General features: G+C 38.1%; 2 protein-coding genes across 2 annotated transcripts; both read right to left on the bottom strand.

Annotated features, from left to right (window-relative positions):
* Nucleotides 1-10,930: 10,930 nt before the first annotated feature.
* On the bottom strand, nt 10,931-11,392 carry LOC114368218. The gene has a single exon (XM_028325545.1). The coding sequence runs from the start codon at nt 11,390-11,392 to the stop codon at nt 10,931-10,933; it is 462 nt and encodes a 153-aa protein (XP_028181346.1).
* A 5-nt stretch (nt 11,393-11,397) lies between these two features.
* On the bottom strand, nt 11,398-11,841 carry LOC114368217. The gene has a single exon (XM_028325544.1). The coding sequence runs from the start codon at nt 11,839-11,841 to the stop codon at nt 11,398-11,400; it is 444 nt and encodes a 147-aa protein (XP_028181345.1).
* Nucleotides 11,842-14,790: the final 2,949 nt, after the last annotated feature.

Genomic DNA, 14,790 nt, shown 5'->3' with positions numbered 1-14,790 from the left:
TCGCCTAATCAAAAATAAAAATAAATTTCCACCGATCGTTTGATTTGTAATATCCGTTAATTTCTGTTAAAATAAAATCCGATCGTTCGGTCGTGCCGTAACCACGTTGGAAATAAAAAAAGAGGTAAAATAATAATATAATAATAAAAAAAATACCTTTTAGTCAAATAAAGCGAAAAATCAATCGAACGTTTTCTCTTTGGGATTTCTCATTCTTAATCGAATTGACTAATAACTAAAGTGAAACGAAGGCTAAAATCAACTCGCCTAGTCAAGCTCGTCCACAAAAAAGGTCACTAAATGGGGTTTGAAAGTTTATCATTTCAGTTTTTCCTTATTAAGTAAATGGATCATTTTTAAGGTCCAACGCCTTAAAATGATCACCTTTCAAGTAAAAAGAATCACTTGATTCACTCTTAAGAAAGAACTACGTAGGTCTGATTTCCTCTTCGATGGAGGGTACGTAGGAGCAAAAGCCCCGCTTTTGTCGACCTCAAAAATAAAAAATAAATAAAAGGTAAGATAACACAATTTCACAATTCTAAAAAATAGGTTGTTGTCCTTTGAGACAAACGTGAGAGGTGCTAATACCTTCCTCAAACGTAAATACAACTCCCGAACTTAGAATTTTCATTTTGACCAGTTTCCTTCGGTTTTTCCGACTTTTTCCACAAATAAACGTTGGTGGCGACTCCGCGCATCTTTCCTCCTTTGGAAAGCGCACCCGTGAGCCTCACCTTGCACGCCCGCAAAAGAGCATGTTGCGACAGAAGGTAACTATAGTGCTATCATTCAACGCATTCTTCCACCTAAGCACAAAGATCCTAGAGTTGTCACAATACCGTGTTCTATTGGTGAGGTCGTTGTAGGCAAAGCTCTCATAGACTTGGGAGCCAGTATCAATTTAATGCCTCTTTCCATGTGCCGATGACATGGAGAAATAGAGATAATGCCCACACGCATGACCCTCCAGTTAGCCGACCTCTCCATCACAAGGCCATATGGAGTGATTGAGGATGTGTTAATTCAGGTCGAGCAGCTTGTTTTTCCTGCAGATTTTGTGGTTATGGATATAGAGGAGGATTCTGACATTCCCATAATATTGGGCCACTGATCGAGGCCGTACCCGAATTAAATAAATATTAAAATGTAGTAACTAGGAAGTGATCCTAGGTCGTTTCCCAACGGGCAATGATAAACCAAATGTTCATAACAGATAGTAGGAAATAATAACAAATTGGGGGGGGGGGTTGTTTGCTTTTGTAAATTAAACAACGAGTAAAATTGAATTAGAAAATATCAGAATTAAAATACGTTGCTTCCCCTTGATTCACAAGCAAGTCTCTTATCCTAGGTTGCGAGAATTTATCCTTTATCAGTTTAACCACTTAATCCAACCCTAAATTAAATTACTAAGCAAAATTTAACATAAGGCATTCATTATGTGATTAAGCAACACATACACCAATTACTCATAAACGATTATTAAGCATGAACGTAAATTAAGCACAGAGACAATTAATCAAGCACAAAGCATGCATGAATTAATAGCAACAAATTCAAAGTAATTAGTGAAGAGGAAAAACTGAACAGAATTTAACAGTAATAATAGAACCTCAAAGAGAACTGTGCTTGATCCTCAAAAGAAAACAACGCTGGGGACTTAGTCTTCCATTAATCAATAGAGAACGAAATTATAGATTGAAGAACAAAATTTTATTGATAAAACTAAAAGTCAGAACTGGAATTTCCAAAAACGAAAAAAGGAGAAAGAGAAGAGAGGGCTAAACTAGAACCTTGGTGCTGTTATATAGTTTTCCAACCCCAAAGCATACAAATCTGTTTTAAATCCAAGCCCATAAATAAAATCAAATCAAATCTAGATAAGATAAGATAAGATCTAGATGAAATAATATCTAGATGAGATCAAATCTAAATAATATCTAGATAAGATAAGATCTAATTTTGTAGAATAAAATAGTCTGCCCTCTTCAAGTCCAAGCCCAATTCTGGATTCAAGCCCAATGCTTCATTAATTCCTGAAATTAGATTAAAAACATCAAATTAGCTGAATGGGCCCAAATAATAAAACTGCCTAATTAATTTGACAGCTGAGACTAATCAGTACTTAAAATGGTGCAAAAAAGGGTTAAGAAATAGGAGAAATTAATGACACATCAGCCACCTTTTTATGTCCACGACCAACTGCATAGTAGATATGGGGAAAGGCAAGCTAGAATTGGGCATGGAGGATCAAAAAGTCTCGTTAGACTTATTTGAAGCAATGAATCATCCAAATGATATGAAAGCTCGCTTTGATCTGGACAAGGTAGAACAAGAAATAGAAATAGCAGCTACAACCATGGGACTGCATTCTCCTTTGGAAAAAGCATTGATTAATCATGTAGAATGTCTTACTAAAGATGAGGAACATGAAGTGCAGACTTGTATTAAAGAATTGGATGGTGCAGAAGAAAATTCTGAGGGACATTCTGCATTTGAGGAATTGAAGAACGGTGGGCAAATAGAAAAACCAAAAGTAGAATTGAAGACCTTACCTACACATTTGAAGTATGTGTTTTCGGAGGACAATGATTTAAAACCAGTGATTATTAGTAGCTTGTTGAAGAAAACAGAAGAAGATCAACTGGTGCAAATTTTGAAGAGACACAAAGCTGCCATTGGATGACACATATCTGCCTTGAAAAGAATTAGTCCATCTTATTGCATGCACAAAATCAATATGTAAGCTGATTACAAACCAGTGAGACAGCCACAAAGAAGACTTAACCCAATCATGAAAGAAGAGGTGCGTAAGGAGGTGCTTAAGTTGTTGGAAGCAGACCTTATTTACCCCATTTCAGATAGTGCATGGGTTAGCCCTGTGCAGGTTGTCCCCAAGAAAGGAGGTATGGTAGTCATTAGGAATGACAAATATGAGTTAATATCCACAAGGATTGTCACCGGGTGGAGAATGTACATTGACTATCGGAAGCTGAATGATGCCACCTGGAAGGACCATTATCCACTTCCTTTCATGGATCAGATGCTTGAAAGACTTGCTAGGCAATCCTATTATTGTTTTATGAATGGATATTATGGTTATAATCAGATTGTTGTAGATCCCAAATATCAAGAGAAGACTGCTTTCACCTGCCCTTTTGGTGTATTCGCATATCAACGCATGCCTTTTGGTTTGTGCAATGCCCCAGCTACATTTCAGAGGTGTATGATGGCTATTTTTTCTGATATGGTAAAAAAATGCATCAAAGTCTTCATGGACGGTTTCTCTGTTTTTGGACCATCTTTTGAAGGGTGCTTGTCAAATCTTGAAAGAGTATTACAAAGATGTGAAGAGTCCAATCTAGTTCTCAATTGGGAGAAATGCCATTTCATGGTTCAAGAAGGAATAGTGCTGAGTGTTAGTCGGATAATACGACTAACTTTTGTGTAAGAAACTTGTGTAAATTGTATCAAATCTCCACCAATTTATGGTTGTTTTGTAATTTTGTAATTACTTTTTGTTAAATTTAGATAATAAGTATTTAGTATCCCACTTTTGTGTATTTAATAACCTTTCCATTTCAATTTCAGGTAAAATAAGCAAGTTTGGTGAAGTTTGATTTTTGCAGTTCGCTGAGCCATCCTTCTCTGGCTGAGCGCTTGATTGGCTAAGTGAAGAAAAGGCGCGCTAAGCCAAATGTTGCCTAATTGGCTGAGCCATCCTTCTCTGGCTGAGCGCATGATTGGCTGAGCCATCCTTCTCTGGCTAAGCGCATGAATGGCTGAGCGAAATAGAATTTGGCTGAGCGAATGACCAAAAATCAACAACTCTATTTAAAGCCTGAAATCAGAAATGAAAGGGAGTTTGGCCATTTTTCTCAAGGAGTATTTGCATGTGAGGGTTTTCTAGAGAGAGAAAGGTCTAAGTTCCAGAGAGTTTGAGAGATTTTGCTGTGTCAAGACCTGCAGAGAACCGAGCTTGAAGAGTAAGCAGTCCTGAGAGCTTAAGATGAGTTTATGAGTGATTGTGAGGTTCTAGAGGTGGAGGAGACATCCCCACCACTTGTATTTCTTCAATCTTTCATCTTTCTCTTCTCTTTGTTGTAAAGGAAGCTTCCCAGTTATCGAGAGCTAAATCCTCTATTGGTACTTCCTTGTAGGTACTTGATGTAAATATCTTTTTATCTATTTAATGATGTTTTGTGTGTTCACTGTGCTATCAGAACTTCATTCTACCATGCTTTTGCCTTGATCACGTAGATGCATGTGTTTTTAGGATCATTCAATAGTGGAAACTAGTCTGATTCTTAGAACTTGATAGGACAGGGCTAGTTTATCGTATTATCACGAGGGATCGGGGTACGGTAACCTAGTTGTTGTATGTTTGTCTTAATGTGGTCCTAGCCAAGTTTAGAGCAACAAGAGGACTCTGCGGACGATGCTTGATCAAGAGTAGGCTAGACTATCATGAGGAATCAGGGTTTAGCATTTCAGGAGACACCGTAGAACACATAAGCATTGTTAAGTAGAAAATATCCTTTTAACATCAGGCACCTATTAGGAAGACCAACGTGTCGTGTATCTGCCTTTACACATATTACTCACGTGATTTTCCTTTTTCATAATTAGTTTACACACCAGTTCATAGTAAACACATCACTTTTTAGACTAGACACCTATTCACTGAAATAGTTTTACCAAGTAACACAAGTTCCCCGAGAGTTCGATACTCGGTTCTTACCATTTTATACTACTTGCGCGATCCGGTGCACTTGCCGCGACCGAACAAGTTTTTGGCACCGTTGCTGGTGAACTTCTTTCTATTTGGAGAGTTAGTTCAGCCTTAGGTGTCTATTCTTTATTCTTTTATTACTTGAGAATATTTGTTTTTGTTTATGTTTGTTTTCCTCTTGACTTGGTGACTGCTGCTCTTCTTAGTGCTTTGTATGCATAGTAAATCTTCTGTAGATGATTTAGTTCCATGAGATTTGGAGATTCAAGCCAATTGTAGGAGGAAAAACACAGAGCGAAGAAGAAAAAATCTTGCAATATAGAACGACACCACTAAGTTTCAAGGGAACTCATTAGATCTTACAACAATAAGTTTTGTTTTTTTTATTATTTAGTACTTTTATTTTTCTTACTTATTCTATTTAACTTTTTATTTCTTGAGAGTCTATCCTTGCAGTGTTGAATTTAAGAAGAACTTATTCCATGACAAAATTTTAGAAATGGAAGAGCTTTTTAAAAGGTGGAATGAATATCTTAACAGCACACGATCAAGGGTCAGCCAACCACCATTGATCAATTGTGATTTTTGTGGAGGAGAGCATTACAATGACAATTTTCATCTCTACTCCATGAATGACTCTAGGTGGGAACAAGAGTTAAGTCCTTACAATCAATATGAAGAAGAAAAAACTCCTAATCTTGAAAGTGTGTTTGAGGAATTCATGGCATACCATGCTAGCTCAAAAGCCAATCAAAATTCAATGAAAAATCATGAAATTCATTTTGGCAAGAGCTACTCAATAGAAAACTTTCAAGGGGGACCAAAGTTACAACCTTACTATCAAAATGAAGCAGAAAGAGGTTCCAATTTGGATAATTTGTTGATGCAATTCAAGGAAACAACTAAATCAACTCAACAAGCACTCCAAAGTGTAAAAATCCAAGTTAGTGAGCTGGCAGAAGAAGTGACTCCATTTATGTCCAGACAAGAAAAATACTTTGTAGAGGTTTAAGCTCAAAAGAAAAACCCTGTAAAAGAGCATGAGTCAAGACAAAAAGATGAGGAGAAAGATGAGGAACAAGCACAACAACTAAAAAATTTGCTTGAAAAAAATTGATGGAAAGAAAAAGCTAAAAGAAAAAAAAAAGGGAGGCTACGAGCCAACACGCTTTTGAAAGAAAATGACCACTAGTTTTCTTTGTGAAATTCACGGGTCGGAACATAAAAAGATTTTTGAAAAAAAAAATTTGTGCGCCTAAAGGGTGAATGCAATGAAGATTTTTCCCGAAGCCCTGAATGGACTCGGATGTGTGCGTAACTTGATAAAAAAAAGCATTCTTTAAAAACACTGGGTTGATTTGAATGGGGGATAACAAACCCTAAGCCTTAGTGTTTATATGGCCATAAAAGCTTTATTTATGAGTGTCGACATGGATGTATGCATGATCAGTTTTGCATAAATTTCTGATCATCATTTTCATATGCGTGTCATAGAAATGATTTGGGGCATTCCCTTATTCTTGAATCGCTTGCTAAACAAATGTACGAACATATGTCATGTCCCACTATCCATAGGCCTTTTGAGCCAAACCTCAACTTTTTGGCCATAACCTTCACCTAGGATGGAAATTTCCAACCTTACCATTGGAAGAAAGAACAGAAAGATCTTCCCCCAAAAAAAAAGAGAGAAGCTTCTTTTACCTTGGGTTATAAATGTGCTTCAAAAGAAAAGAAAAAGGAAAGGAAGAAAGTCAACCAATCAAAGATTGGAGAAAAGCCAGAAAGAAAAAAAAAATAGAAAAGAAAATAATAAATACAGAGAGGTTTTCTTTGTACCAGACAATGTATGAACAATGTGCAACATTGTCAAAGGCAAAAAGAAGGGAAATAGTAACAACAACTTCATTAAAACCCGAGGGGGGACATGAAGAAATCACCTTCTTGGTTACCAACCCAATCTTTGTGTCCGCTCTTGCTTTGCATCAAACCAAAGGGAAAAAGAAAAAGAAAAAACAGAAAAGGCAAAGGCCAAAACACCCAAAAGTCAAAGGGCCCACCAAAATCCAACTTTCTAAAAAGTCCTATTGAACCATAATTACGCATATTATCTTTGATTTGATAGGAAATGACTTACAAAGTCAAATCATGACATGTTTGTGGTTCAGAATTAGGAGGAAACACTTGCCAGTGAGAGATTTTATACATTGTGAGCGGTTTTCCTCTATTCTCAATTGGACCCAGTTCTTTCTTCTAATGTTCTTTTAGAGATGAGATGCAAATGTCCCAAATCACATTTGGTATGAGAAATTCTATTAGCATGTTTTCCTTCCCCAAAAGTCACATTGTTTTTCTTCAAAAATATATGTTGCTCTGATCGATTTGGATGTTTGTTTCTTTGCTAAGAGTGCTCGCGTTTTAGTGAAAGATTTACTGAGTCTAATAAAGTCTCATTTTCCTTCCAGAAACAATCAAGTCTATTGGCACACAGAGACAAATTATGGTCATCCGCTTCCTTTGCCTTCCAGAGACAAGCGAGTCCGTTGGCATGCAAAGACAAATTATGGTCATCTGCCCCTGTTCGAAGACTTCAATGTCTTTCAACTAAGACTATTACAGTCTCCTTTGCCTTCCAGAGACAATCAAGTTCGTTGGCATGCGAAGAAAAATTATGGTCACCCGCTTCTTTTGCCTTCCAGAGACAAGCGAGTCCATTGGCACGCAAAGACAAATTATGGTCATATGCCCCTGTTCGAAGACTTCAATGTCTTTCGACCGAGACTATTACAGTCTCCTTTGCCTTCCAGAGACAATCAAGTCCGTTGGCACGCGGAGACAAATTATGGTCATCTGCCCCTGTTTGAAGACTTCAATGTCTTTCGACCGAGACTATTATAGTCTCATTTGCCTTCTAGAGACAAGTGAGTCTATTGGCATGCAGAGACAAACATGGTCATCCGCACCTTCGCCATCCAGAGACAAGCGAGTCTGATGGCATGCGGAGACCATCACGGTCATCCGTTTTTTTTGTTTTTTAAGACTATTACAGTCACTTTCACCATCTAGAGACAAGCGGGTCTAATGGCATGCGGAGACCATCATGGTAATCTGTTTTTGTTGTTTTTTAAGACTATTACAGTCTCATTTACCTTCCAAAGACAAGCGAGTCCATTGGCATGCGGAGAAGAATTATGGTCATCCGTTTCCTTCGCCATCCAGAGACAAGCGAGTATGATGGCATGCGGAAACCATCAAGGTCATCCGTTTTTGTTGTTTTTTTAAGACTATTACAGTCTCCTTCTCCATCCAGAGACAAGCGAGTCTGTTGGCATGCGGAGACCTTCATGGTTATCCGCTTTCATTGTTTTTAAGACTATTACAGTCTCCTTTGCCTTCCAGAGACAAGCAAGTCTATTCACATGCGGAGACAATCATGGTCATCTGTTTCTTTTTATTGTTTTCAAGACTATTGCAGTCTTCTTTGCCTTCCAGTGACAAGCTAGTCTGTTGGCATGCGAGGACAATCAGTGTCTTCCGCTCTTTATTTTTCTAAGACTATCAGAGTCTTTCATGGAGACTTCAAATGTCTCCCTTACTATGCAAGACTTCAAGGTCTTGTGTTGATATACCTGATGCCTCTTATGCCCTTTCTTTTGACAGGTTTCACTGATTGGGATTTCGCTAGTGGTCGGTCGGATGGTGAGATCACTCAAACAAAATTAGTGTCTTTATCTTTACTTCCCTTTTATCTCCAATAAAAGATAAGTTAAGAGGGGCAACTGTCATACCTTAATTTTGCCCGGGGACGATCGTTTGCCAACATTTGGATTCTTGCCGGCGGAATTGAGCTGCTTAACATGAATTGTCGCGCAATCCGTAGGGTTTTGTCACATTTCGGAAGGAAATATGCAAAATATTCAAAAGAAGGGCAAAATGGTCACTTTTGGAACATTTTTCAGCCCCTGGGCCCACTAGAAAGCTTAGGGATGAAGTAACCAGCTCACCTAGGTGAGCTCCTGTGCAACCTCCTCCCCTCACTTTCCTATAAATAGGCGTGAAGGACTGAGGCACTTCCGTAACGCTTCCGTGACGTTTCTGTGATCAATTTCGTGACCATTCTTCATCTTTCTTCGATCTTCGACCGGTTAGTTTCTATTTTTTTGAAGTTGTGAATTCATTCTATGCACCCGTAGTGGTCCACTCTTGCCTTTCGCATCTTCATCTTCATTCTTCTACCATCGGTGATCTTTTTCTTTATTTAAAGCGAGTTTCGACCGATTAATTGTGTCGTAATCTCACTTAATCACTGTTAAAGGGAATTTCAATTGATCATTTGTGTTGTAATCTCGTTTAATCACTATTAAAATAAAATTCAACCCATTGTTTGTGTTGTAACCTCGGTTAATCATCAAAAAATAAGTTTCAACTGGTCACTTACTTTGAAAGTTCTCATTTAGTGAGTTGGAAAATAACCAAGTGAAACCAAAGCTAAAATCAACTCATAATCAAGCTTTTGTCCACAAGAAAATCACTTCAATCCGTTCAAAGGTCCAACGCCTTAAACGTTCCTTTTTACTTTTATCGGTTAAAATGAACCGTTTAGAAGTATAAAATCAATACTCCGCATAACTTTTTGCTTTCAAAGAACTACGTAGGTTTGAGTTCCTCATCGCAATTGTGGATACGTAGGAGTAAGAGCCGCGCTATTGTCGACCCCCAAAAAGCTAAAAAACATAAAAGGGAAAATAAAATAAATTTGAAGTCACAATTTTGCACATTTGATTAAAGGTTGCCGTCCCTTGTGACGAACGCGTGGGATGCTAACACCTTCCCCGTGCGTAAACAACTCCCAAAACTTTATTTCTTAAAGTTCGTAGACTCATTTTTTTTTGTTTTTCTAACGTTTTCCTCAAATAAACGTTAATGGCAACTCCACGTGTTTTCCTTCCTTGGAAGACGAACCCGTAAGCCTCGCGTCGCCCTCCCGCCGAATGGTAGGTTGCGATAGTGATCCTCAGAGTTCCTAATCTCACACTGTTAAGGGTAACCTCACATGCAAGGCTAAGGTCTATAAATTGTTCTAGGAGATCCATCTCTCTAACCATCAAGGCAGATATATGTAGGGATTTCCAACTCAAGGCATCAGCCACTACATTGGCTTTGCCGGGATGGTAGCTAAGCTTAAAATCATAATCTTTAAGAAACTCTAACCATCTCCTTTAACGCATGTTCAGCTCTTTCTGACTAAACAAGTACTTAAGGATCTTATGGTCACTAAATAACTCAAACTTGGAGCCAAACAAGTAATGCCTCCACATCTTAAGGGCAAAAACTACAGCAGCCTCCAGATCATGGGTAGGATAATTCCTCTCTTTAGTCTCGAGTTATCTAGAAGCATAGGCCACTACTTGGCCATTTTGCATCAATACTCCTCCTAAACCCATTTTTGATGCATCACAATACATCTCAAAGGGTTCTCTCGAGTTAGGCAAAACTAGCACTGGAGCAGTCGTCAATTTTTCCCTAAGGATTTGGAAACTATGCTCACATTGGGTATCCCACACAAAAGCTTGACCCTTACGAGTCAGTTTAGTCAAAGGTAAAGCTTGACCCTTACAAGACACACCAGGTCTAACAAACTGCTTATCCAACAACTCCTCTAACTGTTTCTTAAGCTCAGTTAACTCTATAGGAGACATCCTATAAGGGGCTATGAATATGGGTCCATCACCGGGTACTAACTCTATAGAAAACTCTATCTCTCTCTCGGATGGTAGACCAGATATATCCTCAGGGAACTTTTCAGGAAACTCTCTCACAACAGGGAGGTCACACATGGAAACCTGTCTCTATTTCTAGGTTAGACAAGATCATGTACACTTGAGCATCTTCTTTTAAAGATGTCATAACTTGGTTGGCAGAGATAAACATCATATCCTTACTCACTCCAAAATCATCAAACACCATAGTTTTATCAAAACAGTTTAACAAGACATGGTTGGAAGATAACCAATCCATACCCAGGATAACATCAATTTGGCTCAAAGGCAAACAAATCAGATCAATCAAGAATGTTCTACCAGAAATTTCCACAGGATAATTCAAACACACATTAGAAGTTAACACATAACCACTAGTTGGGGTCTCTACCACTAGATCTTTATTTAAAGAAAATACAAAAAGCTTAAGTTTCCCTACTCATGAACAGGATATAAAAGAATGGGTTGCATTGGAATTGAATAGTACAAGTAACGGAATCCCATTTATGAAACATTTACCTTGGATTAGATCTTTCGATTTTGAAGCTTTAGCATCGTTAAGGGTAAAGACTCTTCCTGTGGCCTTCGGATGTCCAGTTTGGTCATTCAGGCCCCCATCATTTTGCTCCTTCTTGGGATATGGACAATCTCTCTGAATATACCCCTTTTGTCTATAATTAAAATAGGTCACGTCTTTATCAACACAATTTGAGGAGATGTACCTTGGCATACCACATTTGTAACAAGTGACCTGAGTGGGGAAAGTATTGGGTTTGCTACCACTACCAGCCGCAAACCCCACAGCAACGGTCCTCTGATTGTTGGGGCAGTTACCATATTGCTTAGGAGGGGTCGAGTACCATTTTCCCCGATGTTGAGGTCCATTCTTTTTGTTCTTCATTGGACCTATACTCCTATAATAGGTCGCCCTGCCTCGGGAGTCTTCATCCCAAATCCGGCACATGTTAACAAGAGTGGGAACTGATGAACACCTTGGTAATTCACAGCTTGCTTCACTTCAGGTCGCAAGTCGTTCAAAAACTTCACACATTTGGAACTTTCACCATTTCTCCCTTGATAATGGGGAAAGTACCTCACCAGCTCCTCAAACTTGGATGTATATTCAACCACAGTCATGTTTCTCTGCTTGAGCTCTAAGAACTCCATCTCCTTCTTGTTCCTAACATCCTCAGGAAAGTATTTCTCCAAAAATACCCTCTTGAAGACATCCCAAGTCACATCTTGACCTTCAACCTCTAGGCATTGGCAAGTATTCTCCCACCAATACTCATCTTCTTCCACCAGAGTATATGTATCAAAAGCAACTATTTGCCCCTCCGGACATGCCATCACTCAAAAAAATTTCTTAATGTCCCTTATCCAATTCTGACCACCATCAGGGTTGTATCCTCCATTGAAGGCAAAAGGATTGTTTCGTTGGAAGTGGTCCAACCCTTAGTACTCAACAGCTCCAGTAGCTTCTCCCCTATTTTCATTGCCTATAGCCTGAGCTAAGGTTTGGAGGCTTGGAGGCATTACTTGAAGGTAGGAGAAGATGAGTGGAGGGAGAGGGAGAGAAGGACTTCCATTGAAGCTTCCTCTCTAAGCTTTTTATCCAAGGCACTCTCTTGGTGGTGAAGCTCCTCCTTCCATGGCTTATTCCCTAGTGGATGGTGCCTCCTCTCACCTCTTCTCCTTTATCTTCCGCTGCATCTCCATGGTAGAAAATCACCATTGAAGGACCTCACTGAAGCTCAAAGATCCAGCCTCCATAGAAGCTTCTCAAGCAAGCTTCCATCAAGTGCACAAGAGCTTCAAGTAGGTGCTCCTTAAACCTCCATTAACCTCCATTGTTGTTTCTTCATTTTTCTACATGTATTTCCTCTCATGTCTTGTGTTGAATGTTGTTAACATGATTCTTTAGAATTTCAACCGATTAAACTTGCTATAGAAGCTAGATTTGATTTCCTATGGTTCAAATTTCTTGTTCTTGTTCTTGAACCATGAATTGTGTTGAGTTTAGGTTCCTTTGAGTTTTGTCTTTCTATTTTTTGTGGCTGGAACTTAAACCATAAAATTCTTACTAAAACATTAAAGTAGAAGAAAACCTCAAAAATCTAGAGTGACATGTTCACCTATTGTAGTTTTGTCACAAAAGTCATGTCTAGTCACGAAACCTGTCACATAAGATTCCTTATGTTGTGCTGAATTTTATTTTTCTTGTTTCTTTGTCTAACTCATTTGTTCATGAGTGTATGAATTTTTTTAGCCTATTATTTGAATTGAGTCAAATCTTGCATGTTAAGTAGTCCTCAACATGTTCATGCAAAATTCTTAGAGAGTCTTTGATTGTGAACCTTTTCTTGAAGTTTTAGGTTTCCTTATGATTGTGTCTATTGTGAAATTGAGTTTTGGTGATTGAATTGCTGGCTGAAATTTTGATCCTAAGTGAATGTTGAACTCCTAAAACTGTGGTAAACAAGCCTAGTGAGTTTAACATACATAGGAAAGTTGAAAGTAAGCCTAAGGCAATCAATATACCATGCTTAAAAAATTTGAAGGCTAAAATCATTGGTGTTGGCAGCTTGAACATACGAACTTGTAAAAATTACTGCGAATTGGTCACTGTAAATTTTGAGCTGAAATTTTTACTTAATTTTCTATACATCTGGTAAAAAAATTATAAAAAATAACCAAGTGATTTGGATAAAAGGAAAAAAATAATAAAAAATATACAATTTGGAAGGAAAATCAGTCTACAGGAAAAATCAAAAACAAAAAGTGAAAGAGAAGTATGCTTGTTGTTTTGGCTCAAAATTTGTTCTATAATTGGTGCCTATTTTATACCAATCTTAGCTATGAAATTTCAATTGAAAATTAGTGTGAAAACAAGTGCTAAAACTAAAGGTTTCTTGAGTCTTTTTGTATAGTTTTTTTACTCAACTCTAGAACCATCCTAGGTTTCTCTTTGAGTCCTAGCTTGCTTTTATGTGCTTTTCATTACTTTAATTGTTGAATAATCCTTGAAAATTTTTCTTGTTAAAACTCTATTGGTTTAGCTTTCATTTCATTTTCGGTCTTTGGTTATTGCGTGTCTCTTTGTTTCCTTGTTTGTGAGTTGCCATATAGGGAATTGGAAAGGACGATTGGTGCCATCAATTGGAGAATTTGAGTCAAGGAGTAAGGGGCTAACCACCTTAAGAGCTATCGGAATAAGAACCACTCCAAATTGAGTGAAACACCAAAGAGAGAATAGCCACCAAAATTGAAGACTTTTTTTTTTAATTTTGTAATTGGCAATTTGCTTTGCTTTCAAATTTAGTAACAAAAAGGCCTTTCATTGGAAGTAAGTTGGGAGCCTCCAATAGGTCACCCAACTTTCATTTGTGTGTAATAATTTTAGGAAATTTTCCCTTAGGATAGTGAGTGTTTTGTTGGGAACCTTAAATGAGGTCATCCAAACACTCTTAGGATCCGTCTAGTTTACATTTCTTGCACTTTAATTTCTTGCTTACTTTCGTAGCTTATCTTCTTTACTAGTCATGCCTAGTTTATCTTGCTATTGCATAATACTTTCTTCTTGCTTATCACGCTTATCTTGATTTCTTTTGAACCCTGGCTTTTACCTTTTGCAAACCCCCAACAAGAAAGAACCACAACTTAGGAACCAACATGAGTCATCATTCATCTAGTGTTAATGGTGTGGGTACTAGTCATAAGGACCCTTTATCTTGAATATTAGATGAGTTGAGTTCCCTCAAGTTATGGAAAGAAACACTAGAAAGAAAGGAAAAAGGAAAAGAGAGGGTAGAAATAAGTCAAGATGAGAGGGAACAAATAAGGGAAGAAGAAAGAAGAAAAATACTAAAAGAGTTGAAAAAAGAAAAACATGTCTCCTATGGTAGTCACGACTCTTGCAAGAGCCTAAGTGAAGAACTTAGTGACTATTATAGAGGAAGGCATAGACCGCATCCTAGACCTCACTCCCATAGGAGAGAAAAGGAAAGAAAGCCTCAAGAGGCTAACATTAACCTCCCATACTTCCATGGGAAGGACAACGTGGAGGCTTATTTAGATTGGGAAATAAAGGTTGAGCAACTCTTTGATTGCCATCATACAAGTGAGGAAAGGAAGGTTCCTTTGTCCACCCATAGCTTCCAAGGGTATGCCCTCTATTGGTGGACTTCACTTATTAGGGAAAGAAGGATTCATGGGGATCCTCCAGTAGAGTATTGGAATGACTTGAAAAATGCCCTTAGTTAGAGGCGCATCCCCTCCTACTATGAAAGGGAGCTTATG

This window comes from Glycine soja, chromosome 9 (assembly GCF_004193775.1).
Source record: "Glycine soja cultivar W05 chromosome 9, ASM419377v2, whole genome shotgun sequence".
Lineage (NCBI taxonomy): Eukaryota > Viridiplantae > Streptophyta > Magnoliopsida > Fabales > Fabaceae > Glycine > Glycine soja.
This window is presented reverse-complemented; position numbering and strand designations above follow the sequence as displayed.

Coding starts and splice junctions, on each gene's coding strand:
- LOC114368218 (XM_028325545.1), bottom strand. CDS start 11,392: ATGAAGAACAAAAAGAATGGACCTCAACATCGGGGAAAATGGTACTCG.
- LOC114368217 (XM_028325544.1), bottom strand. CDS start 11,841: ATGGCATGTCCGGAGGGGCAAATAGTTGCTTTTGATACATATACTCTG.